The 27,906-nt window shown below is 43.8% G+C and overlaps 1 protein-coding gene and 1 pseudogene across 3 annotated transcripts in view; one reads left to right on the plus strand and one right to left on the minus strand.

Annotated features, from left to right (window-relative positions):
- Positions 1-24,695, minus strand: part of Rpn2 (ribophorin II) — a 37,734-nt gene extending 13,039 nt beyond the window's left edge. For 2 of the 3 annotated variants that reach the window (XM_050151159.1, XM_050151158.1), the window contains exons 1-11: positions 24,456-24,695; positions 21,761-21,954; positions 16,646-16,741; positions 15,856-16,031; positions 15,287-15,362; positions 14,174-14,308; positions 12,029-12,205; positions 10,308-10,429; positions 8,744-8,849; positions 2,254-2,345; positions 319-433 (exon numbers count right to left, since the gene is read on the minus strand). In XM_050151159.1, the coding sequence (XP_050007116.1) occupies positions 319-433; positions 2,254-2,345; positions 8,744-8,849; positions 10,308-10,429; positions 12,029-12,205; positions 14,174-14,308; positions 15,287-15,362; positions 15,856-16,031; positions 16,646-16,741; positions 21,761-21,954; positions 24,456-24,546 (1,380 nt within the window). In that variant the 5' untranslated portion in view covers positions 24,547-24,695. The remainder of the gene's footprint in view (positions 1-318; positions 434-2,253; positions 2,346-8,743; positions 8,850-10,307; positions 10,430-12,028; positions 12,206-14,173; positions 14,309-15,286; positions 15,363-15,855; positions 16,032-16,645; positions 16,742-21,760; positions 21,955-24,455) is intronic. The other variant, XM_050151160.1, reaches the window with a different exon arrangement.
- LOC126507154 (uncharacterized) lies at positions 1,519-1,618 on the plus strand (annotated as a pseudogene).
- Positions 24,696-27,906: the final 3,211 nt, after the last annotated feature.

A 27,906-nucleotide genomic window follows, 5' to 3' on the forward strand; every position in this document is an offset into this window, starting at 1 on the left:
TATCACTAAGCTCAACCCCAGCCCTCCTCTGCCTTGTATTTTAAAATGGTCTCACGAATCTGCCAGGCTTGTCTTGAATTCACCTGATAGAACTTATTTATCTTCCTGCCTCAGCTATCCCAAGCGCTAGCTATGATTACAGGTCTAAGCCATTGAGCTCAGCTAATGGGTCACAATCACTACAAAGGGAGTAGTGTGTCACACAAGACAAGTCAGGCTCTGAAAGCAGGAATCTGATGTTTGCTTGCATCTGTGTCAGAGTCTCACTGCTCTGGTGTACATTAGATTTCTGGACAGAAGAACAGGGCTCTTCCTGACCTGGTGAGGGGTGAGCTCTGCACCAGTGTTCACATCTACCAACTGGAAGAACAGGGCGAAGTTCTGATGGCTGTCCGCGATGAATGGACCCTTGGCTTTGGCTGGGTAAGTCACCCTGAAAGAGATATTATATAGTTAAGACTTCTGATAGGGTTTCCCTGTCTAAGAACAGGCATTAGTGCCCAACTGTCCCTGTCCTATTTTACCACTTCCATGGAATGTACAGAAATATCTGTGCCCTAGAGGCAAAGTGGAACAATAAAGTCAGACTGAAGAGGCATTCTCTTTCTGTCTCTGTCTCTCTCTGGTGGGAGATAGAACTCACAAGGTAGACCAGAAAGCTTGACCAGACCACTAAGCTACAATCTTAGGCACAGACCAGGACTGAGAACAGCAGAGAAAACTTTAATCAGGGTCTAGGAACAATGCCCTGTGAGAATGTCTACCTCCAGGCCTTTATTTCAATAACCCATGCTCTTAACTGGCCCAGCCCAGGTGCAGGGAGCCTGTGTGCACCGCTGCAGGACTAGCAGGATGCAGAGGACAGTCATGGACTGATGCCAGCAGCAGTGAGGTTGGTGAGCAGGGAGTGTGGAGCAAAGGAAAGGAGGGAATGTTGGGCTTTCTCTATTTTATGCTTTGTTTCCTGGACTGTTTCAATTTATTTTTCTGCTACGAAATTGGGTTTTAAAAAGTCATTTTCTCAAAAGGCAGACTTGATGAGAAAAGCTGTTTTTTCCATGGCTATCTCCTGGGACTGAAGAGAAAGACCGCCAAGGGACCAGCAAGCCAAATGGTTTACAAAGCTCACACCTGGCTTTGTTTACTTTTGGTTTATATTTACTCATCAAAACCAACTCTACGAGAAATAACTTTGCAACTACTCTTATAGACATTTTATTTTAGTGCATTCTCAAATAGTGCTCATATCTCCACTGTCACTACGGCAACAACCATGTCAGGGACAGGAAGTCCAGATCTACATGACTTACAAGGAGTGAGTCTGGCTTAAAGCATTCACTGCCTTCAAAACAGCTCCAGGGTTCAGCTATCTGCTTCTAGAGCCACTCCATCCGAGTAAAGCTGGGATCTGAACTATACCCGAGATAGTGACAGAAGAGGGACATATCTGATGCTGACAAATGGCCTTCACCAAGCATCCTGGCTATCTCTGATCAAATGGCAATGGCTGAGGCTCACTTTAGCACATGTACTAAACACTGGTCAGTATACAGAGAGAAGATTAGCACGACCCTTGTGCAAAGATGACACAGAAATTTATGAAATGTTCAATATTAAAAAATATTAATGGTTACCTAGGAGGTTACATTTAATAATAATAAAAAAATGACACCGAAGCTGTGCTTTGGTTCAGCAGGAGCAAGTGCTGTGGTCATTAGTGGTGCTTTTTTTTTTTTTTTTTTTTTTTGTCAACTAGTGGTGCTTTTTGTGGGTACGGAAGGGAAGCAGGAGTCTCACAGAGAGGTTGAAGGCTTTCCAAGGTCTAGACTTTTAGTTTTTCCCACAGCCCACAATTTCCATGAGGCCATACCAAAAGCTAATTCAGGACTCTGAATTAGACGGCAGTAAAATACAAATTAATCTACTGTTTCCTTTTTTAAGTATGTCTCCTTACTAGAAATAAAGGTTATCTGAACTAAATAACGTGAATGACAGAGTGGACTCAAGGGTTAGAGCCTGAGGTAACAAGTGTTGTTGGCTCACGGACTAAACATAGTACAAACAATCCCCACGTCTGCTTACACACCCACCAGAATCCCTAGAGTACACCACACCACTGCAACTGCATTCTCTTGGGATAGGACAGGGTCACTGCCACCAAGGAAATACCACCTGGAGGGGCACAGTGCCTAGTTTGTTCTTTCCAGCTCTGAAGCATGGGGGTCCCCAGTATGTAGGTGGCACCCCACTTACCGGGTAGTTTTGGGGGCAATGCTCTGATCCTTATCCACAGTGGAAAGATCGACATTTGTGATGCCAACTTCAGTGGAGATCTTGACTCTAAGCTGCAGCAAAACAGAAGACATTCATCAAGTCAGCGGGTGGGCACGACAAAAGTCTATGCATGCGTGCCTGTATGTATCTGCATTGGTAGGTAAGGACCCACCACTGAAACACACCCACAAACCAACACTCTTCTTCCTTCCAACTAACTCACTAAAGACACTTGCAAAAAAGAACCCTTGGTTGCATGAAGTCAGAGAGATCTGGAGTCTGTTCTAAGTACAAGTCACCATCCTGGCTCTTCCTTTATAAAAATTTCCAAAAAGAAGAGCTAGTTAATGCCAGAAAATAGTCTATTAATTGGGGATTTTCCAGTTAAAAGTCTAAATCTGAGGGACTGGAGAGATGGCTCAGAGGTTAAGAGCACTGTCTGCTCTTCTAGAGGTCCTGAGTTCAATTCCCAGCAACCACATGGTGGCTCACAACCATCTGTAAAGAGATCTGGCGCCCTCTTCTGGCAAGTGTATGTACAATAAATAAATTTAAAAAAAAAGATTTATCAGAAGCCATGGGACATCACCTCTACTCGTGGATATGCAACTGGCAGACTTATACTTGGCATCACTCCCCGGCAATGAGTTAGGCTTGGTGGTTATGGCAGCAGAGGAAAGAGATGCAGGCCATCCAATGGAATAAGGCAAGGTACGGGAAGAACTAAAGGCCTCACAAACCTCACCATTCACAGGTTCAGAATCAGAGCCAGCTTTCCTATACAAAGTCAGGTCCAGAGAGGTTCTGGGCAATTTCTCCAAGATAGGGTTTCTCTGTGTAACCTTGGCTGTTCCAGAATTCCATAGACTAGGTTGGCTTTGAACTCAGAAATCTGCCTGTTTCTGCCTCTGGCGTGCTAGGACTGATTATAGACATGTGGCACCATCTCCCAGCAAATAATATACCTGTTTATCAAATGATCCCTCCACTACCCATAAGAAAGAACACACTTAGCTGTTTTTTCTTCACCCCCTAACTATTACTTTTTAAAAGAAGAGCTATTTTGCTGGGTGGTGGTGCACACCTTTAATCCCAGCACTCGGGAGGCAGAGGCAGGCGGATATTACAGCTTTGAAGCCAGCCTGGTCTACAGAGTGAGTTCTAGGATAGCCAGGACTACACAGAGAAACCCTGTCTTGAAAAAACAAAAAATAAAAATAAAAACAAAACCCAACCAACCAAATGAAAAGATTTGTCTTTATTATTTTAAATGATGTGTATGAGTCTGAGAGTGGGTATGCACACATGAGTACAGGTGTATGCGGAGGACAGACACAAGCAGCTGCGGACTGATGTGGGTGCTGGGACCTGAACTCAGGTCCTTTGGAAGAGAAGCAGGTACTATAACCACTGAGACATCTCTCCAGCCTCATCTTTTACTTTTTCTTAGCACCCAAGAAACTATGGATGACAGTCTTCTCTAAGAACTGAATTGAGAGGATGGGGGAAGGCACATATTCATTATAATTTTTCTGTACTTTGAAAAAAACACATACTCACATGTATATATTCCTGTTTTTAAAATACTAGGATAATCTGGACAACATGGGACATATATAGTCTTTTGTTTGTGGTTTTGTTTTCCAACACAGGTTTCTCTGTCTTGCCCTGGCTGTCCTGAACTTGTTTGTAGACCAGGCTGACCTTGAACTGAAGAGTTCCACCTGCCTCTGCTTCCAGAGTGCTGGAATTAAAGACTATATGTCTCACTACAAATGGAACTCTGGAAATAGTCAAAAGAAAAGCATTTCATGTCACTCCTACCCAGGGTCTCTGTTGGTTAGCTCAGCCTCAAACGGGAAAGGGGCTCTGTGCCACTTAAATGCAGCGGGGCCCACTTCACACAAGAGCAAACTACTTTTGTTGTTGTTGTTTGCATTGTATACCACATATATCCTCCAAAATGTTTCAACACCAGGAAATGTGGTCTTCCTGCTGAGAGTAGCAACTCCCCATTTGGCTTATTGCTGTCAAAAATGATGGTGCATTAGGAGCAATTAATGCTAATGAAAGCTTCCAAAACCCATGCTTTGCCTGACAGCCAGTCCAATTTCAATGAGTACTATTGCAAGCTTCTACACAAAACCACCACTAATGTACTTTGACCAATACTGGCATCTCTAAGGAGGAACAAACAGGACTTGCTGACCTGCTCTAAGGTTCTAAATGTGACTATTACTGAAATTACACAGTAAAGCTGCACATATAGCAAAAGAGGCACATGTACACACATACAAATGGACACACACCATGATGAAGTGGGAGAGAAACTATTTCCTGCTTATGACATCCCTGGGAAGGGGAAGGACAACAAACGGCCTCAGTAAGTGCTGATGGGCTGATGATTGCTGCGTAAACTATTAGACAATTTTGCTATTTTGTGCTAAGTTTTCCCAACAACTATAAAAACATTTTGACAAACACCAGACTTCACATTATAAGAAGTCAAGCTGTTATAATAGTTATAATAACCCACAAGGTAGTACGGCATACGAACAAAAATAGATCAATAGGATTGAATTTTGGGTCCAAAAATTAACCCTTAAATTTATGTGCAATTGAGTTCTGACAAAGTCAAAAAAATTCAATGGGCAAAGAATAGTCTGCCACTAACGGTACTAGAACAACTGGGTATTCACACCCAAAGGAAAATGGTCAGGCATACACAAAACCATCTCAAAATAGATCAGAGACCTCAGTTTAAAAGCTTTTAGAATTATAAACTTTTTAAAAGATTTATCTATTTATTATGTATACAACATTCCCTCCATGCATGTGGTTGCTGGGGATTGAACTCAGGACCGCTAGAAGAACAGCCAGTGCTCTTAACCTCTTAGTCATCTCTCCAGTCCCTATAAACTTCTTATTAAGAATCATTTCTGGGCTGGAGAGATGGCTCAGCGGTTAAGAGCATTGCCTGCTCTTCCAAAGGTCCTGAGTTCAATTCCCAGCAACCACATGGTGGCTCACAACCATCTGTAATGAGATCTGGCGCCCTCTTCTGGCGTGCGGGCATATATCGAGGCAGAATGTTGTATACATAATAAATAAATAAATAAATCTAAAAAAAATAAAAAAAAAAGAAAAAATAAAAAAAAAAGAAAAAGAAAAAGAATCATTTCTATGATCTTAACTTAGGAAATCATTTCTTAAATAGTATCTAAATCACAAATGACAAAATAGGACACAAATAAAGATACATAAAGAACTCTTCTAAGCCAAACACTTAAAAGAGAAACAAATGGAAATGAGAGCTATATGGGGTGAAGTGGAGGTGGGGGCTGGAGAGATGGCTCGGCAGTTAAGAGCATCAGCTCTTGCCAGAGTACCTGGGTTGATTACTAGCACCTACACACCACTGACAACCATCCCTAGTTCCAGTTTCTGGGGGATCCAATGCCTTCTTCCAGACTGTGGGCACCAGACACATTTGGCGCACTTACATACATGCAGGCAAAATACTTACTCATAGACATAAAATAAATCTTAAAGACATAGCCCTAAGTGTCTCATTATATAGCCCAGGCTAGATTCAACGTCATGATCCTCTGGTCTCCACCTCCTAAGCAGCATATTAGCACATCTGACATAAAGGTTTTTGTTATTGCCTTAAATAAATAAGCAAAGGATCTACACAGACATTTCTTCCAAGAAAATATACAAATACAGTCAACAGTGGTGGTGCACGCCTTTAATCCCAGCACTCAGGAGGCAGAGGCAGGTGGATCCCTATGAGCTGTGAGTTTGAGATCGGCCTGGTCTATAAAGTGGGTTCCAGGACAGCTAGAGCTACACAGAGAAACCCTGTCTCAAAAAACCAAAAAAAGAAAAAAAGACAGTACAAAAAAAAAAAAAAAAAAATGATGGCAAGGATGCAGAGAAATACAACCTTCACCTAAAGCTGGTAGGGATATGACACGGAGTTACCATGTGACCTAGCTGTTCCATTCCTAAGCAAACTGAAAGCAAATGTTCAAACAAAAACTTACACACGCATGTTTATAGCAATATTATTTGTCAAAGCCAAAAAGCAAAGCACTGATGCTTAGAATATGCAAGGCCCTGAGCTCAATGATCCCTAACATACACATACGCACGCACACATAGCATAGGTACAAATATCAAATATAAATAAACAACATGTTTGTCAGACACAGAAATGAATAAAGTACTTAAACATGCTAAATCATAGATAATTCTAAAAATACTCCATTAAGTAAAGAAAAATCCAGAGGCAGAAGTTAACATATTGTGTGACTGCAACCACATGAGCATCCTGAAGAGGCCAACCACAGAGGAAGTCATGTGTGGATGCAGGGGCTGGGGCAGGAGAGATGGGAGAGCGGCTGCTAATGATGGAAGTCCGAGTTTAGGATAATGGCAGTGTTCTAGACTAGACAGGAGTGATAGTTATAGTTAAACAGCCCTAAATATATCAAGAATATCTAACTACATACTTTCAATGAGTACATTTCATCGGATCATAAATTATATCTTAATAAAGTCACACACATCTACAGAGAGGGAGGGAGAGAGGGGGGAGAAGGAGGGAGGGAGGGAGAGGGAGAGGGAGAGGGAGAGGGAGAGAGAGAGAGAGAGAGAGAGAGAGAGAGAGAGAGAGAAAGAGAGAGAGAGCACCAAAGCTCACCTTTGGGGATTACTGCACTGCAGTCTATTCTAAGCAGTCTAGAAGGAAAAAACATTTCTTTTTCTAAATGGTCTAAGATACATACTAGAGCAGGAACAAAATTAAAGGATATTGAAGCTATAAGGAGAAAAATGCTCTGAAAACGGCTAGAAGAAAATAGTAGAGGACTTTTAATTTTTACTTTTTTTTTTTAACCTTGAGGTACTTTATTTATTTTTGTGTGTATAAGTCTGGAGGTGCATGCCATGGCACATGTATGCAGGTCACAGGACAATTTTTGAGAACTGGCTACCTCCTCCCACAACTCACCATTTTGTCAGCCTCTTAAAAGATATAAAAAGAGCAGGGCTAGGGAAATGGCTCACTGTGAAGTGTCACAGTCCCCATATAAAAGATGGTATGGAAGTATGTATCTGTAACACCAGCACTGTGTGTGTGTGTGTGTGTATATGTGTATACACGCAAATGCAGAGACAGGTAGACCCTGGGAAATTCAGTAGACAGCCAGTCAGTCAGTCAGCCAAGACAAAATGGCAAGTTCCAGATTCAGTGAGACCCTGTCCTGAATGACAGATAGACAATGATAGAGAAAGACATCTAAAATGTGGACTTGTGATTTTTAAATATACACACACATGTGAGGACACTAGCACACAGTCTACACATATGCATGCACCAAACATATACTAAAAAAAAATCCAACCCCGTAATCTAGAAAAAGCTTTAAAGTTTGTGTGCATTAAGAGGCCATAAAATAATTCTGAGAAAAAAACTGAAGCTCACAACTAAGGCTTACTGTTTAGAACTTACACTGCACCTGACAGCCAGTAAGGGGAGAAGACTAATAGACAACCTGCAACAGATGTATGATTCATAAAACCTAGCTGCCCAATGACCATGAGAACAGCGCTCAACTTCACATCAAATCAAAGAAAAACACATCATAAAAATAGATGACACCAACGTTGGTGAGACTACAGAGCAACTGGCAACATATAACAAGGACTCTCGGAAGGAGAAAGGAAAATGAAGGCAGGGAAAGAGACAGAGGTGTGAGCTGAGCAATGCAGCTGGAAAGGAGGAGAAAGGCGAGGCTGCGAGGAAAGCAGGAGCTCCTCTGTAATGCAGAATGCTGCAAGTAAGGTTTCGTAAAGGAAACCAATAAGAAAATAATCTGGAATTTAAAGGTTCAAGTTACACAGTAAATTAATTTCTACCCAAACTGTGAGTGGATCAGATTGGCTGTCTCATGGCCCAAAGGTCACACATGAGGCAGTGACTGGAGTTTCAGGAAACACCTTACATTCTGCCAAACTTCAAACAAGTCTACCAGGTAAGGAGGTCCTGCTTTTGAAAAGGTCAAACATTCTTGCTGCCTATTGTTCCTATTTAAAAAGAATGCCAAAGGTGTCTAGCTGAGGATATCTTCAAAGGCAAAATCAGGATGACAGGAGGTCTAAGTGAGATCATAGCATCTGTAACACCCAGAAGCTCATTTCACAAGCTCCACTGTACAAATAAACGAAGGGGAGAGGGCAGTTTATTTTTCTTACAGTAGATTTCCAATACATAAATAGAGATGGAGTAAAAGGAAGAAATCTAAAGAGTGTGCAGCCCTTGCTTAAAATCCCAGGGCAGAGGCAGGAGGATCAAGAGGTCAAGGCCACCTTAGCCTGGGCACAAAGGAAGTCAGTACACCACATACCTTGGTCATCTCAGATATATTAATATGGCAGCAGGGATGACATGAGAAGCACCTACCTCTGCAGTGTTCGCAATGTAGCGGCTGTCACCTTCAACTCTGACAGAGAAGTCATAGTAGCCACTGGCAAGTTTAACATTCTTGAAGTTTAGCTCAAAAACATCCCTGTTGGGAATGACAGGAAGGTTAACAAGAGCTCAAGAGAAGTCCTGAATATATCACATTGGCTACAAAGTATCTCCCTGTCACAGTCCAGGGCCACTCCCCTCTTTGTTGCCTCCCTGTACCACTCAGCAGTCTCCAGCTCTGCCACAAAAGAATATGGAAAAGGTAAAAACCACCCAGGATAGCCCATCTCCTAATGAATGTGGAAAAGGTAAAAACCACCCAGGATAGCCCATCTCCTAATGTACAGTGTTCTTTGCTTCCCCTCCCAGGTCCGCAAAGTCCAGCCCTGTAGTGCCTTCCTGTATGGTAATGTGCTACCGGCACCACTGCCAGTCTGATTTCAACTGCTCTCTGCTGTCAATCATTTCCCAGTGGTGGGGTAGAATCCAGGGCCCAGGGCATGCCGCACAGTGCTCTACCACTCAGCCTCTGGTATGCTGCTCAACAAAACCACTCACACCAGTCTGCCCTAGAGAAAAGTTCACTTGATCATTCGAGGTCTAGTGGGGAAACCTTTACCGCTGTGGAAAAAATATGTTCTCACCAATATCCCATCCCAACCTCCATATAGCAGTAATTCATTGATACTAAATAAGGTTTTATATAGAAACCAAGTCTTAACTTTTGAGAAATACACATATCAAAAATAGCCACTAAAATTATTGGAGACAAATATTTAATCCCGTGGGGCAATTATTCATAACACACAGTTACAGACTCTCATTCAGTTTTTAAAATGTACCCATGGGGCTGAAGAGATGACTTGGTGGTTAAGAGTCCTTGTTGTTCTTGCAGAGGGCCTGGGTTCAATCCCCAACACCCACATGATGGCTCACAACCATCTGTAACTCTAGTTCTAGGTGATCTGATGCCCTCTTCTAACCTCTGTGGATAGCATGCAGTACACATATACATACATAAACAAAGCACACATACATAGAATAAGATAAATCTAAGAATTTAAGTAATAAAATGTACTTATATTCATAGCCAAAAGACTGACAAAAAGAACTATAAAGTGTGGAGGTGGTTATCGCTAGCTAGTAAAATTATGGTAGAGGATTTATGTTTTCTGATTTTTCTAAAATGAAGTATTCATCTATCAGACAAAAATATTAAATTTAAAAGTAGGAATATACTTGACAAGACAGAGTTCACTAGAGAGACAGGACAGAACTATTAGGGCAAAATGGCCTGGTTTAGAAATCTCTTTCAAATGCTCTCCTCTAGGACTTATCACATTAGGCAAATGTGGTTTATGACCCTCATGAAACTGTTTTGCTTGTTTGTTTGGTTTTTCGCGACAGGGTTTCTCTGTGTAACAACCCTGGCTGTCCTGGAACTCTTTGTAGACCAGGTGGCCTAACCCCTATGAATCAATTACACTGGTTAAAAGTTAACTGTCCAAAGCACAGAGCTTGGTACCCTGCACAGATCTTCCTTTCCCAGACTTACCCCGCACGAATGAAGGGCATCTTAGGCAGGACAGTAGTAGCTCTGGAAGCCACTGACTTAGCATGCTCCAGCTTAACCGTAGCTTGAGTCAGAGGCTGAGACAAAGCATTGCTGACTTGCAACTAGAAAGTCAAACAAAACAAACCACAAGTGAATAGAACAAAGACTGAGAAAGTAGAAATTTGGTCTCTGGGGCACTTTATCTACAGGAAACCAGCTCTGCAGAACAGCACCTTTCTTCAGGGATGTGCACTGACTTTGGTCTGCTGCCTACCAGAGACCAACTATGAAGACAGGACAGATTACAGAATGCTGCAGCTGGGGATGAACCTACAGATGACTCTGCCCAGCCATCTCAGAGGAGGAAACAGGAGACTGTGCATGAGCATGAGTGTGGCTGGTTCTACTTATTTGTTTTCACGATACAGGGCCTTGTGTGTGCTAGGCAAGACCTCTACCACCAAGTCACATCCCTAGACTCTGCATTGCCCAGTTCGTTCCTGAATCATCACTTCACGGCCCAAGCAAGCTTTGAACTTGTATCCTTCTGCTGGAGCTTCCCAAGATTACACCACACCACTAGCTTTTACAGCTGCATTTCTTTTTTTACTTAAGAGACAATGTCTCTCTATGTAACTCGGGCTACTCTGGACTAGGGAACACTCCTTCCTAAGCCTGGCAAATACACCACCCTCAATTTAATGTTTATTGTTTTTAAACCCTTGTTCTATCAACTCTACTATAACATCCTAAAACAAAAAACTCCACCAAAATTATAAGAAAAAAATATGTTGGGGGAAACGTTAGGGTGTGACTTATTTACTGTTTGTGTCTGCGTGCATGTCTGCATGTGTAGGCCTGTATATGCAGGTGCATATACATATTTGGAAGTCTTAGGAGGACAATGGACCTCTTCTATTGCTCGCCACATTATTCCTTTGAGACAAGGTCTGTCACTGAACCTAGATCTTGTCATTTTTCAGCTAGCAAGCCTCAGTGATACCTGTCTCCCTAGCCATTCCTTACTGCTAGTGATTACTAGTGCATATGATCATACCTGGCTTTCTGCATGGGTGTTAGGAATCTGAACTTAGGTCCTCATGCTTGCATAGCAAATATTCTTACCCAATAGTCATTTTTATGGACCCATTATTTTTTTGAAAATCTCTTGTATGTTAAATCCTAGGTCTCCCACCAACTGTCTAAGGCAGACAATATAATCCCTAATTTATAGGTTAAAAAAAGAAAACTGAAAAGGTAAGAAATTGAAGAGGTTATGGACTGCCAAAGGCCACATGGTCAATAAAGGGCAAGGACAGAATTCAACATTCCAGTGTTGAGTGTTCATGCACGTATCCAGCTTTAGAGTCAATATGTTCCCTACTGTGTTCTCTTAATTCCACCGTGAACTCAATAGTATTATGCTAATGAGGTTATTTCTCAGCCTGCTCTTAGTTGGAAAGACACAATTTGTACCGAGGGAGACAGACAATTTTGAATACGGGGCACCTTCTCGGGTTATCAAAATCAAACTTATAGGGCAGATGGAACTCCAACACTGATATAGACAGAATGCTGATCACAGAGATCTGAGTTTATCAGTGTTTATAAACAATAGCAACGAATGCTTCATTTGAGGCTGTAACTGGCTCTATACCACATCTCAAAATCTTGCACTAGAAATAGCATGAGAATGGCAATGTTGGACAGGGAGGTCATACCCGAAGGATGGCCTGTTCCTGAGTGTCAGAAGCAGAGCCCTCAGGCACAACCACCACTGGCATGTGGTAGCGATTCTGGGACAATGCAGCAGCAGCAGAGGCCACGCTGAAGGCTTCTGAGAGAGATTCAAAGCTCTTCTTGCTGAAGATGGTGTTCATTAGCTGGATGACCTGATCCTGAGAGCAAAGGAAAGACAGCTCAGCTCCCCTGTGTAGGAATTAGAGCCCCCCCCCCCAACCCCAGCAGTATTCCTTGTGTGTTAGTACATCCAGCACTAATCCAAATGGCAGACTGCAGGGAGCAAAATGCTGCATTTAAACTTAAAAATTCAATCTTCTATTATAAACGGAAACTCACTAATTTATTTGTTAATCTCTAGTCACAGGTTAGTATACAAATGCAAACTACTCCAGCTAACTACTGAGCTATAGAAGTAGAGGCTAAAATGCACATAACAGTAACCGTTTGTTAAATACCAGGCCATGGTAGCTGCTTTGCATGCACTACCTCAAATCACGACAAAGCCTTGACAGACTGCAGCTATAAATGCTTTCTAAATAAGGAAACTGAGGTTAAACACAAGTTATAGCACAGAAGGGAGGGACAAAGGGAAGGAAGGAAAACTGTCCCAAAGCCCTGCCACAGAAATTCTGTTCTTCCCTACTCCCATAACCCTTTCAGCTAGACTATCTTCTTTCCTAACCTCTCTTTGAGAATAAAATGGTCCAATTTTGTATTCATAAGGACAAAGTATATGGTCAAAGTGTGTACTAGAAAGAAACTAAAATCTAAGTCTCCATTAAGACCTCATGGGCTACATAAAAGAGAAAAATGAAAAGCAATTTTAAAACAAGCGGCCCTAAAAGGCATGATTACAATTCTGAAGGCTGTTTGCTCAGGAGGAAACATCTTCTACTTCAATCAGTTTTGTTCTTTAAAATCTACCATCTAACAAGAAAGCTGCCTTCTTCCTGACAGTGTTATTCACAGTCGACATGACATCATTTTCTGTAATTGTACCAATTACATTTTTCCGTCAGTAGGCTATTGACATGTTAAAATGGGTGACTATTCACCAGAATTGTTATATCAAAAGCAGTGACAGCAAAATTACTCTAGCCAAATACCTGGTTAGTAATTGCTTGGGAATAAAACGAGAAAAAGTTTAAGTTGTGCATGTAGAGAGTCAGCAGTCCACCTGTGTCAAGGTATACAGGATATCCCCAAATCATTTCTACCAGAAAACCCTGAATTCCTCATGTTCACCCTGACAGAAGTGAAAAGGGAGCCCCATAGCTTGAGCTTCTATGCTTAGAAAGAAGGAATGGGCACAATAAGAATGCAGGAATATGAACAAATTATTAGAAAATTAATTCAAGCTACCCAAGATAGATGTTATTTGCTGGTTACATAGTATTACATAATATTTGCATAATGCATAAAAATGTGAGTCTTAGCTTTAAATTCAAACTTTTCTTCTAAAGATCTCAGTATCAGAACCTGTATTTTACGTACATTAGACCAAAGGTTAGTAACCTCTCACACAGGAGACGGAGAAGCTCCACTTAAATATGTCATCACACATATTCTAAGTAAAACCATTCAAGGTAAGAAGCTCTTTAAAACAAACACCCCCACCCCCACCCAAATAAAACTCATTTTCACAGTATCTGGAAGACACACACGTTTCTCAGGGAAACAGCATGAAGAACTACATCCAGCAGCTGAGATTATCTGAATTAGCTGTTGCTAAGGATGAAGGGGAAAGGGGAGAACAGGCAATTCTGAGGTCCAGGGTACTTCCTGGGGGCCAGCAAAGAGGAAAGCACACAGGAGACGGACAGAAAGGGCAGTCAGGAGGAAGGAGAGTAAACCAGGGTGAAACACTTGACCTTGCCCTGCTTAACAGCATGCAAGTGCCTCAGGCCAACAGGTGTGACAATGCATTACATGCCCACCACACCGACTGTCAGCTTCTTAGTACAGGCATTACACCTTTCTACTTCTCATTCTTAAAACCTAACCTAAATTGTGAATAACAACACCCTGAGGTATGAAGCAGCCCTCTCTGGAAACAACCATCCTTGAAAGATAAACTCAACAATGCCTTTGTGTTACACGCTTGAGAATCATCAGACAGGCACCTCCTTTATGGATGGTTCAGTCCCCACATGATCCATGAGCTTGTAGGTGGCAGCAACAAACAACGCTGTGGTTTCCAGTCCTTCCTCAAACTGGAGATACACGCCCCCTAGTTCATCCAAGCGAGCAACTAGGTCCTGTCATAAAAAAATGGAGGCATATTGGAACACAGAGATGGTAGAAACAAGATACAAAAAGTACTGTCACCCCAGAGCTGGTCTTTCAAAGAAATCTTACTAAACCCAAAGACCATCATACCCACTTAGTACTTTCTACAAAAGGGCAGACAGGCAGAGTCTCTGGCAGCTCTGGTAGCAAGCCTCCTGTAGGCCCTGCGCTCCTGCCAAAGCCTAAGAGCCAGGGTACTGAAGCAGCCACCAGTTTGGGAAGAGCAGTGATCCTGGCTGCAGTGATGCCAGGAAGCATCACAACACAGATGGAGCCATGGCTGCCCATGTGGATAGCACCTATGAAGTAGAGCACTTCTCTGCAGTCAATGCTCCTGCGGAGCAGAATGAAGCAGATACTGTGCCCGTGAAGCACACAGCAATGACACTGCCAGAAGTGCCCGTCATCACTGGTCATACAGCTCTTGAGGGTGGCCCAAGGAACAGAATATCCTGTGTAATAGTAAAAACTGTAGTGAGCCAGGGATGGCAGCATACACTTAAAATCCTAGCTCAGAAAGATGCCAACTTTAAGACCAATAGGGGTTATATAATCAGACCGCCTCAAACAAAAAACCCACCCATTTATCCACAGGCAGCTAGTTAATACACGGGTTCTTTTAACCTTACCGGCTCCTGCATCCATCTTACAGGAAAACTGAGGCTCAGAGTATCAAACACCTTACCTACAATTACAAAGCCATAGGTGGCAGAGAGAAGCATCTGAGTTTTAGATTTATTGATTCCACAATCTAATATTGGCCTAACAAATATTCTCTAGGACATATTGCTTAAATATAAAAAACACAAACATGTTGGACTTAACAGTCATGGATGTAAAAGATATAGTGCTGGCTAAAAGAAACCAGTCATGTCTGCTTGCAAGACTGTTTTAAAGGGTGTCAAAGACAGGAGCTCAGAGACTTGTTTGGAGAAGCAGATTTATACCTCAATCTCCTCCACAATGTTCCTCAGGTCAGCCTGCTGTGATAGGTGGGATGCTGTCTGCAGAGCCTGGACCGTTCTGCAAGGTAAAGAAAGAGTAGAGCACTGAGACTAAGATTTAATTAACTGTACAGAAACATGCCCGAAGGCATTCTCTACCTTGTACAGGATATTATGGTAGGCTGAAATTGGCTGCTTGCCAATCGTCTTTCTTACTCAAGACTAAAGAAGTATCATGCGGTCGATGTTTGTAACTTGTTGGGCAGAAATTGGAGCAACGTTCCTAAAACTAGACTAAAGTACATAAAGAAAAGACTCGGTTAACATGTGCTCAATAGTTACCACTGTGCTACCAGCATCACAAGATCTGCAAGTAATATTCCCTCGGGCACTCAGGAGAGAAAAGGGACAGGCTTAGTCTTAAACGAGTCTTACTTACTTTCTTTTAACCATTTATTTAGTATTCTATGTATAAAACCTTATGAATACATATATAATAGACAATTCTTATGAACCCTCTCAGGTCAGTCACCAACACAAATGACGCTCAGGTGTTCCAACAGACAACTTACGCCAGCACAGTCTCCTCCTTGCTGAGACGAGCAGTAAGAGCACCAAGGGCTTCATGGGATGCCAAGGGAAGGCCAAAGCCACTGAGCGCTGCAACTGCATGGTAGATCTGGGCAACAGAGGAGTCTTCACTGACTGCTGCCAGAAGCAGATCTTTGGTCTCATTTGAAACAGATATCTGAGGAAGGACCGGCAGACACAGAGCTGGAGCAGGTTCTGGCACTTTGTGAAAGGCATACTGACAGTAGTACAAGTGTGGCTGTCAAAGCCATGACCACCAAGCACCCCTGGATTAAATGTTCACAGACTTAACACTACCTCTGTTCTGGGTGGGTTTTTATCAACTTAACACAAGCTAGAGTTACTTGGGCAGACAGAACCTCAACTGAGAAAATGCCTCAATAAAACTGGCCTGTAGGCAAGTCTGCAGAACATTTTTTTGATTAAAAATTGATGTGGGAAGGCCCAGACTATTGTAAGTGGTGTCACCTCTGGGGCAGGTGGCCCTAAGGTTTATAAGAGAGCAGGCTGAGCAAGTCATGAAAATCTCAAGGTCTCCCGGAGGAGATGAGAACTGTAAGAAAAAGCAATCTAAAAGCCACTATAGCAAACCCTTAAAGGGAAAAACATTTTCTTACAGGAATAAAAATCATGTTCCAACCTACACCAACAACTCCTAAATTTTAAAAATTATATTAACAATCTGATATTATGTTCCCTCTAAAAATGCACCTTATTACATATAAATAAACAAACAAACAAATAAAAGGCAGTATAGGAACCTGGGCTCACCTCACAGCCTGAGAGGACCTGGCTCGACTGGGCAGCATAGAAGAGGGAATCCACGTTGCTGGGGTCAAGGTTAGACTTAATGAAGGTACATGCTTTCTAAACAGGGAAAGTCAGAGGTAAGTGGTGACATAATGCAATAACAAGAAAAAGTAAAAGTGCTTATGGGAATAAATAAAATTCTAAACCATCTATGGAGGTTTACAGTGTGGATTATTTGAGATATAATTGTTTTTCAACAGTTATTTTACACAGGACACTATTGCCCCAATGCTGACTTCTTCACACAGGGAACAGCAGGCCTGAGATGGGGGACACCATTTAACAAGTGACCTGTGACCTGTGTGTGCTGGGTGTCACAGAGCTCTTCCTCTGATGAGCACAGGCCCTTCACATACACCATAATGCTCTCTGTTAGCAGAAGAAGTAACTGGGATGTGAGTAGGTAAGTGGCCTGTCCAAGGGCAGAGTCAGAGTGTCCTGACACCAGGTGTTTTCAGTGCCATGTCTCCAAAGCCAAGTGAGACAACCAATCTAAAGTGACTTAAGGCCTTCTCCTTTTCACCCGCCTTCCTGGCTCAAGCACAGCATCCCCATGTATCCCACCACCCAGATCAGACCCTGGGGAACTGCTGTTGGCTAGTCTCTTCCCTCCATAGCTACCCAGTCTACTTCTTTTCCTATCTTCAACCGACCCCTGGCTTGTCTCTGCCCTAGGGCAGGTCCTTGTCAACCCTCCCGACTGTTATAGTCCTTTTTTACCTGCCTCAAGGCATGGGATCTATTCCATACACAGTAAGGCTAAACTCTATGAAATACAAAGTACCCATGTTACATTACTATTAAAGGCTTCCATGGTTCCCACCACTCCCAGAAAAGACCCAAAGTTGCTAACATAGCATACAATGTCTGAGTGGCATCCCCGCCCCCTTGCTGTGGCAGCTCCATCAGGACGGCCCACCTCAGGTCCCAGAATCTTATTCTCTTCCCCTGCACTTTCCAGCTGAACTGTTTCCCTGCTCTTGGCGATTTCTGCCTGGCACCTTTTTCTTGTCTTCTGTCTGCTAAATGAGATCTTCCCTTCGCCTCTGCTCAGATGCACCTGCCTCATAGAGCCATTGTTTATACTCATCCCATGATAGATCACAGCCCCCACTTTGCCCTGTGCTTCCCAAAGCACTGGCTACAGGTACTCAGTGCTGGTTGCCTGAAGAACACTGCGCTTAATACAGCAAGTGAGCACAAAAAACAAAATTCTAGTCACTTCTGTTCTGCTGAACTACAAGGGAGAAAAGTTACACTGCTAAACATTTATTCTAAATGAGATATTATAAAAATAATGGTGGCACATGCCATTAATCCAAGTAATTGGAAGGCAGGAATAGGCTGTGAGTTTGAGGCCAGTTTGGTCTACACAGTAAATTCTAGGATAGTCAGGGCTATGTAGAGAGACCCTGTCTCAAAAAATAACAATACCCCCCCTCCGCTCCCCAGCTATTCAAAATTTTTAGCCGATCCAGTCAAAAGTGGGTGTGTCATTTGGTACTGGGGGGTGTTGCTCAGATATATAATATTTGCCTAGCATGCACAAGACCTGGAAATTTGACCCCTAAAATCACAGAAAAGCCAGGCAGTGGTGGCACATGCCTTTAATCCCAGCTCTTGGGAGGCAGAGGCAGGAGGATCTTTGTGAGTTCAAGGCTAGACTAGGCTACAGAGCTAGTTCCAGGATAGCCAGGGCTGTTACACAGAGAAACCTTGTTTCAAAAAAAAAACAAAAACAAAAAACAAAAAAACACAAAACAAAACAAAACAAAAACAAAAACCACACCAACAAAACCACAGAAGGAACCTCTGGGAAATGAAATAGGAGGAGTAGGTGAGCTGTGAAACCAATCCGCTAGGCTACATTGTGTCATGTGTCACTGCAGGGCTACCTCACTCAGAACAAAAACAAACAAACAAAAACAATGTTTTAAAAAAATGTTAGGAAAAAGCTTAAGATCCTTCAAACAAAGGAGCTTCAACTTGAGTACAGCATGAAAGAACCAGAGGGAAGGCAGGGTGGTGGTGGTGCACACCTTTAATCCCAGTTTACAGGAGGCAGAGGCAGGAGGATCTCTGTGAGTTGGAGGCCAGCCAGGTCTACAGCAAGTTCCAGGACAGGCTCCAAAGCTACAGAGAAACCCTGTCTCAGAAAACCAAAAATCAAACTGAACAAACAAAAGAGCTGGGGGTGGGGGTGGAAGAAACCAAGTACTCCACGGAGTATAAACTGGGGTCTGAAAAGGAAACTGGTTACTCCATGAAGGGAACGCTTTCCACACACAGCAGACTCTAAGAAGTGCTCTGCTGCCCTCTGGTGCTTTAACCATGAAAAGACAGCACCAGGTCCCCACAGTGCTAAGTACCTTCTTCCCCAGCACTTTGAATGAGAGTCACAGTGCCTCTAGGGGATTTAAAGGACCCCCTGCATGGACATTTTTACTGTCTTAAGTTCATAGAGAAGTAAGTAAGCAGCTCAATTGAGATTGTTCCTAATTGGGAGAAATGGCCTTCAAATCCAGATAGCCTGGCTATATCCCTACCGGAAGAGGCTGCTAAAATTATTCATAAATATATTCAGCACTAGTCTTCCTTGATGCTTACAAGGACAAATCAAGGGCAAGAATGTTCAGGGGCTTCATGATGTGGGCAGCACAGCTTTAACAGCAGCAGGAGTGGGGAATAATAAAACACGCTCTGGACCTTCCATGAGTGCTGCTCTCTCCAGCCCAGGGCTGAGGCTTTAGCTCGCTCTTCTAGGGACTACTTGGCTCTAACTGTAGCTGTTCTCCACATTCCAGACATTACCACTCCATACACATCCTCACCTCAGCTTCTGTGCCCTTTGGTAAAACCCCAAGGGTCTCAACATTCAACATTCATGTGGAGCTCCAAATCACGCCACAGCTCAGAAGGCACTGTGAGCGCCTCACTCCTCTACAAGCCTCAAACACAAATCTGATGATTCACAAATGTTTCTGCCCTTGGCATGCCAATCCGACTAAAATCTGACATTAGTCCAACTTCATTTGTTACACTTTATAATACAAAACCTCCACTAGTTGTCACTGACTCTTGAAAGAAAGCAAAAAGCAAGCCAACAGCATAAATGATGAGCATTTGTGTGGCAACACCTTATCATATAATACTTTCAGTATTTGTGATGTAGCAAAATATCTCAAAGTGTTGGGAGGCCTTGCTGGTCAGAGTTTGCAGTCTATCACAGCCTGGCAGCTTTCTCCAAAGTTAGATGACACGGAGACTCCCTCCCTATAGCAGGACTTCCTGCTCTCTACCTGCCTTTATGTGGAGATTGTTCCTGGGTCCAAAGGACTGATCTTATCTGAAAGCTGTCTCTAAGCCTGGATGCCTGATTTATCTCTAGCGTGACCCTATGCTATAGGACCCTGCTGCCACATATGAAGCTTTATGATAGGAGCGTGTCACTTGATGCAAATTAGGGTTTGTCCCTAGGCTTCCCAATTCTATATATTCCCTATACTCAGGAATAAAGCTGGGCAGATTCACCTAACTCATCTCCTGAGGGCTGTCTCTGTCACATCCACAGCTGTCCAAACTCTGCTCCCTGCTTCTGCTCTCTCCACCCTCATGGACCAACAATCCCGAGGAAGAAGCAGAAGCACATCAAAGCATCCTGACAATCAAGGATGCTTACTATAATGAATAGTAGTACTACGGTCAGTGAGATGGCTCAACTAGAGAAGCTTCATGTTGCCACGCTTAACAAACTGAGCTTGATCTTTGTCATAACAACCTGTAGGAATTGGTTTTCTCCTTCCACCATGTGAGTTCTGAGAGCTGAGCTCGCTCAGGTCACCAGTTCTGGCAGCAAGTACCTTTTACTCAATGAGCCATTTTACTACATAAATGGGTGGTTTCCAAATCCTAAATCTATGGTAATTTCTTTTGAAGTCATAGAAAACAAGAAATATTCAGGGAAAATGCCTTAGCCTAACTGCCCATGATTTTGTAATGGCCACACACCCCTTAGCTGTTCCTTGTTGTGGAATATTAGTTCAAGATGTGCTCCAAGTGTTTTGTCTGTGGAACATTTGTTTAATGATACAAAGACGTGTGGCATTCTTTTATGCGGCTTTTGGTTAACTCTGTAAAGCTGTGTTACTCTGCTTGCTTAAAACACCTGATTGGTCTAATAAAGAGCTGAATAGCCAATAACTTGGCAGGAAAGATGATAGGCGGAGCTGTCAGGCAGAGAGAATAAATAGGAGGAGAAATCTAGGCTCAAAAGAAGAGGGAAGAAGGGGAAAAGGAGAAGGAACGGACGACCCCAGGGGCCAGTCCCTAGCCACAGAACCAGCCATGGAGTAAGAAGGGAAGAAAGGTATATAGGATAGAGAAAGGTAAAAGCCCAGAGGCAAAAAGTAGATGGGATAATTTAAGAAAAGCTGGCTAAAAGCAAGCCAAGCTAAGGCTGGGCATTCATAAGTAAGAATAAGTCTCTGTGTATTTATTTGGGAACTGGGTGGTGGGCCTTCAAAGAGTAAAAAGTAAAACAACAATAGTTCCTAAATCCAGAAAACACTTCCACTGCACTGTATTCTGCTCAAAAAAAGTAGAATATGTCCAAATTGCCTGACACAATGACCGTCACTGAATAATGCAGGTGAGTCCTCCACCTTGAGCTCCTTTAGGAGTTGTTAGCACCTAGCACTTTACAAGCACATGTTATGGGGCTGGGGAGATGGCTCAGTGGCTAAGAAGCACACAAACCAAATACAAGCTGTATTGAACAGTTTCACAGATAGAGTTCTGGTAGATTCCAGAGGCTCTGACTCACTTTCCTCCTTTCCCTTAGAAACACACAGCTGGGGGGCTGGAGAGATGGTTCACTGGTTCAGGGCACTGGCTGCTCTTCAGAGGACCTGAATTCAATCCCCAGCAACCGCATGATGGCTCACAACCTTCTATAATGGGACCTGATGCCCTCTTCTGGCAAGCAGGCATATATGCAGATAGAGCACTCATTTAAAAAAAGAAAGGAAGAAAGATTAGGCTCTCCTAAAACACTGAACAGAAGAAAGGCAGCATTACCTTGACATCTGGCACTTGTGCCCCAAGGCTGTTGAGTCCCACGATGGAGTAGAAGGCAGATTCCAGATTTGTGAAAGGGCGCGCCAATGAGGCTTTCAGTCTCTCCACATCATGCTTGGTGAGGTAGTGGGTAGGTGTCAGAGCCTGGGTGCTGGCTATGATTGTCAGGGCCAACAGGAAGACAGCGCTTGAACCTTTGAGGGAAACGGCTATTAAGTACATGCCACATTACCCTGGGTCCCAGTCCCAACAATGATGCACTAAGGTCTGGGAGCCCAACCCTGTGGGAATGATGACCTACATCTTCGACTACCAAGACAGTCTTTCCTACAAGCTTCAGGAATCTGAAGAACAAGACCACACCATTCACAAGTAAAACTTTCCAGGACAGAACAGATCCTGAATCCTTAAATTGTGTTTCCTTCTCAACCAAACTCCTCCCCGGCCACTCCAACAGCTGTCTCTTTCCAGCCTGTTCCTTAAGGAGCCACGTTCCTACCCAACACACTTTTTAGGTTCTCCTCAATTTCTGCTTTGTCTAATGTGTCCTTTCAGGTTTCAGCTTCAGTATCGTTAGGATATGAGTTCTGCCCTAATACAATGAAGAACCTAGCCTCTGGGCTACATGGGAACCAGCCACAGCCTCAGCTCTCAGGCACAGAGATGACAAGTGTCACCCCGGGACTTGTTAGGAGTTAAGGGAGAAAGGTTCTAGAATAATGACTGGCCTGTAAAGAGCACTCTGTACAGTATCAGCTGCTGCTTCCATGACTGTGCTTGCTGGTGTAGCCACTCAGCAAAGGTGCATGTCTTTAGTCCCAGCACCCAGGATGAACAGAGACAGGTGGATCTCTGAGTTTGAGGCCAGCCTGGTTTACAAAGCAAGTTCCAGGACAATCAGGACTAAGTGGAGAAACCCTGTCTCATGACAAAATAATAAGAAGAATGAGAATATAAGGGCGGATTTCTCTGCTAAACTGTAAGCTCTAGGCCCCTAGAGCAGGAGGCGGCTAAAAACTATTTCTCATGTTTATTTCAGTATTTCCAAGTCTTACAGACTGCCAGGTATGGTATGCACTGAGTAAATATTTAACAAATAAATGGAAAGAAAACACAGTCCCATCTGTGATCCCCCAGGGGACAGGAAGAAATTGTAGGAATGACATCTTTCTTTCATTAAAAATAAAAATTGAGGGAACCTTGTGAATAGGCTGTCATGAAACATGAAAGAGTGAACTGCCTGTCACCAGAGTTAAAAGCATTAAAAGGCAATTACAAGACTAACATCAATGGCCGTAAATGCTTTGCCTATAGCTCAAGTTTAATTTGAATGAGAATCCTTTAAAGGTACTGCTTTCCAAGGAAGAAAACGGAGGATTACAGTAGCTTACACGTGGCCGGTCTTGGTTGGACTCAACCCAGTCAACACTACAGAGTTCACATTCCACTTAAAAAAAATTAAACTGGGGGTGGGGGGAGGTCAGAGGAAAACTTGGGAGTCAGTTCTCTCCTTCTGCACGTAGTTCCTTCTGAAGCTCCAGCTCCTCGGGTCATCTTATCAACCCCTTACCAACCGGGCTCAATGACAAGAACCTTGACCCCCCCCCATCTTGTCAGCCCCCTACTTTTTTCCTTCTATTTGAGAATGTTGACAGGATACATAACTCACAGAGAATTCCTCTTCTAGGAACAGAGTTTCATTTAAGTCTTGGTGTGCTTGCTAACCTAAATGTGAAGGCGCTTTAAAAAAAAACGAGAAGCCAGTATGCGCAGAGGTATAGTCCCTCTCAGCCCCAACGCTGAACTTCAGCGCTCTATCATGTGCAGTATCCAGCAATATATGGAGGATCCTCTGTGTATCATGAACTTGTTTTTCTCTCAGTGCTGGGGCCTGAACCCAGCTCCCCAGCTCCCTAGACCCTGCCCTAAGACGCATAACTGAGACTCAAACTGGACACAGTTTCGATACAAATTCTGACTTTAACCACTTGACTACCAAACCGAAGAGCGAAATGGCAAGTTTTGTTCGCTGTGTTCCGGGATTCCAACTACTCCTCAGCCAGGGGGGATAGCCACATACACCCAAATGGTGATTCTGAAAAAGACGATACTAAGATCCACACTACTGCGTCCATTCCCTCCTACCCTGCACTGTTAAAAGCAAGCACAGCACACCATCTCACACAGCTCTTACGAAGCAGGTACCAGATGAGAAACTGGGGTGCAGAGAGGTTAAGTCCCTGGCACCTGCCCTCACAGTGACTAGGTGGCTGGTTACAGGTCTGCACCTCTAGTATCACTTCATAGCCTAGGCTTTAGGCTAGGTGAGTCGCCTGTCCCTGTCAGAGAGAAAGAACCTAGAGCCCCAAGACAGTGCAGTGACGTGGTGAAAAGGCTTTCAGGATGCCAAGTGCGGCTCCCAGACAGGTTGTAGGCCGCGGGTACCACTCCAATGAATGAAGGAGGCCAGGCCCGGGGTCCGCGCTGCCGCGGTTCGCGCTGGACCTCGCGGGGACCCGTAGCCACGCGTTGGACACCCCCCCCTCCCCCGGCACCAACCCTTCGGGTCGCCGGCACTTCACCACAGCTCGCAGCCCTCCGTCACACCCACGACCCCGAAAGCGCCCGAGCCCATGCCCCTGCCCCGTAGGGGAGGGGAACCGCGCCTGGCCGGCGCCCGTGTGGTCCGTACTACCCTCCCGCGGGCGACGCCCCGCTCCCCAAGGCGTGTCGGCCGCGGGGCCCCACTGTTGAGCCATGCGCAACGCCTCACCCGGCGGCGCCATTCCTCCGAGCAGGCCCCACCAGAGCCCGAGCAGGCAGACTTCCGCTCTGGAAAGTGGCTCCAAGAGCGCGCCGGAGGGGACGCCAAGGACCCGCAGCACACGCCGGCTGCCGGGATGGGCTCCCGGCAAAGGTCAGTCTCGGCGGCCGCACTGGGCAGGGCCGCTCGCAGCAGCCACGGCGTGGCGGGTCCTGTCGTGGCGTGCGAGCCGCTCGCAGGGTTGCTGCTTGAGAACCCGCAGTCTCCCCCGCGCCGCGGTGCACTTGGAACCGACCGCCTCCCAACCGTCCGGCTCTGGCCACCACCCGGACGCGATTGGACGGGGACTTGGGCTGGGCCTGAGACGGGGCCGCCTCTGATTGGCCGGTGCCAGTGACTGGCCGGACGCGCTGTCAATCACGAGTCTCCCCGGCAGCCCGGCCAATTTTAAAGCCGTGAGAAGGGAGGCGAGGACTAAACGTGATTTTGAGCCCTTTTGCAAAGTATGGTAGAAGGATTATTTAGATGGTTAATAACTGGCTTATGAGTGGATTTTTACCCATTTTTCAAGCTAGTGAGCCATACACTAACACCGGGGGAGCGTTTTAAAAAAGATTTTATTCCTTGAGAATTTCATACACTACATTTTGATCATCTTCATTCCCTTCCCCCAGCTCCCTACCCACTCAACTTCATGCTCTAGTTCTCTCCCTTTTAGAAAAAAAAAAAAATCAAAAACAAGCTAAGCATGGAGTCCTGCCCTGGAGAGTGGTTGATATACCCAGAGTCACTCCATTGGGAAACACATCTGACTTTCCTTCTCCCTTAGCTATCAATTATGAAGAGCTTTTTGGCTAGGGGGTCTTTTGCCCACTTCCCCTTCTCTGTCCTGGGGCTTTGGATAGCTTGAGCTTCTGCAGATCTCGTGCATACTCCGTATTGCATCTTCCCCTGTTGTGTTTGGGAAATGCTGTCTCTCTGGAGCACCACTTCTGGTTTTTACCATCTTTCTGCTCCTCTTCCACATCCCTGAGCCTTGAGGTGAGGAGTAAGAGATAGACATCCCATTTAGGGCTGAGATTTCCCAAGTCCGCACGTCGGTCAGTAGTGGGTTTCTGTGTTGATTGCCATCTACGCCAAGAAACTTCTCTGGTGAGGATTGAGGGATGCCCTGATCTGCAAATGTAACAGACTCAAAATGGAAGGCCAAACTAGAATGTAGCTCCAGATACTGAGCATTTACAGTACAGTTGGTGAAAGATTTACCACGGCCCGGGTGACCCTGGCAGGTCCCACTGCCGCTGGGAGAGGCCGCTGCCGGTGAGAGACAGACAGATGCACCACATGGAGAGAGCTTGGGTGTGGAGTTTATTTAGTGGGTACGAGAGGTATGGGAGGGTAGGGGAAAGAGCATTCTACATACTTGATTTCATTTACTTTGTCCTTACTCTGCGATGTGTGCAGTGGTGTGCAGTGTTACTATCACCTCTGGCTCCAGGCTGCCTGAACTATTGTGAGCACGGAGCACCTCGAGAGTGGCACAGTAGCGGATTCTTCTTATCTTTACTATTGCCCCAAGTGTTATTCAGCCACGTAGAGGAGAGTCGGTTCTGTGTCTAGGAAGTGCCACTCCTCCATGTAGTAGTCATTAGCCCCACGCAGTTATTTCACTTTGAACGTCATCAAATTAAGGAAAATTTAAGATTCAACTCCTCAGTTGTACTAGCGATGTTTCAAGTGCTCACTAACTCAACCAGGGTAGCTAGTAGATGTTGTGCTGGGCAATTTGACAGATGTTTTCATCATCCCAGAAAGTGATCTTGGGCAGTGCCTGTAGGGCCTACGCTTACTTTCCAGGCCAAGGTTACTTGATGTGGCTGGTTGAGGAATTCGACCAGCCTTGGTGACTCAAGCCTGAACTCAGGTACAGGAAGCCTAAGGTTAGAATTAGTTAGTACTTTATATGACTGTTAATATCAAACAGAAAGTTGTTTATTATTTATTTATTTAGTTATTTAGTTAGTTAGTTAGTTTTTTTTTTTCAAGACAAGGTTTCTCTGTAGCTTTGGTGCCTGGAACTAGCTCTTGTAGACCAGGCTGGTCTCGAACTCACAGAGATCTGCTTGTCTCTACCTCCTGCGTGCTGGGATTAAAGGCGTGCGCTACCACTGCCTGGCTATTTAAACAGAAAGTTTAAATTTTGAGATAATATTTAAACCTTATGAAAAGTTTTAAAGGGTCAAAATAAATCTAAGGGGTATGAGATCAGTGTCAGTATAATAGTCCCTAGATTTTGGTTTTCTTCTGTCCCATACCAGGTAGCTCTTCTGACATGAGACAGACTTTGGATTTTTTTTTTTTTTAAACAAACAAGCTTGGGTTTAAAGAAAGAGAGAAAGCCACACTCCAATTTCAAAGCCAGCTTTAGTTTTTCATTGGATTGGGTCTACATAAAGACCATTTGCCTAACATGTCTGTAGAGAACAGCAAAAGCAAACACTCTGAAAGATTTGTGACATTTTACCCTTTTGGAAGTGTGCTGTACTGTAAGGACAATTCACTCCTTTTTTTGAGATTTTTTTTTCCAGGTGATTCTCCCTTCTTCTTCAGATGCTTCATTTGTCCAAAGGTCTTTAGATTTCATAGGTGGAAGCTTTTATTCTCCTGGAAAGACAAAAAACAAAACCCTGTCCAACTTTAATTTTGGGGAGTTTTCCTTTTTGTCAAGTTGAATTGCCACATTGTTGAATAAAGTATTGCCTCTCCTAATCAAGATGTCTCTCATGTTCAGATCAAATATTTATCAATTTTGATGGTATCCATAGCTTTCCTTCTCCTGTGGAAACAAAAGCAAAACCTCTTCCCAAATGTAACACATACTCTGGTTTCCATTTTGAGGTCAGCACATCTTTAAAGTAAACAGGGTGATTTAATTCAGTGGTTTTTTTTTTCTATTATTCAATGTCTCTCTGCAGCTGTTGTTCTGTTTTCATTAACATTTAAAAAAATTAAAGTTTGTAAGAGGTCTTTATTACCTCTTTCTGTTTGTTAAGCATTTCTTTTAAAGTGTGATTAGATTTTTCTGTAACTGCTTGTTCTGTGGGATTGTATGGTATACCTCTAATATGCTTTATGTTTTAATATGAAAAAAACTGTTTCATTTTTCTAGAGACATATGCTGGAGCATTGTGAGTCTTAATTTGTACAGGTATCCCTGTGATGGCCATAACGTCTAATAAATACAATTACAGGCAGCCTTTTGGAACTCAAAGCAGTTGCCCATTGAAATTGTAAATATGTATCTATGGTATGTTGCAAATACTTTAATTTTCCGAACTCTGAAAAATGGAACATATCCATTTGCCAAATTTCATTTCTTTGA

Source organism: Alexandromys fortis, unplaced genomic scaffold, assembly GCF_014885135.2.
Source record: "Alexandromys fortis isolate MF-2015 unplaced genomic scaffold, M_Fortis_MF-2015_v1.1 scaffold_27, whole genome shotgun sequence".
Lineage (NCBI taxonomy): Eukaryota > Metazoa > Chordata > Mammalia > Rodentia > Cricetidae > Alexandromys > Alexandromys fortis.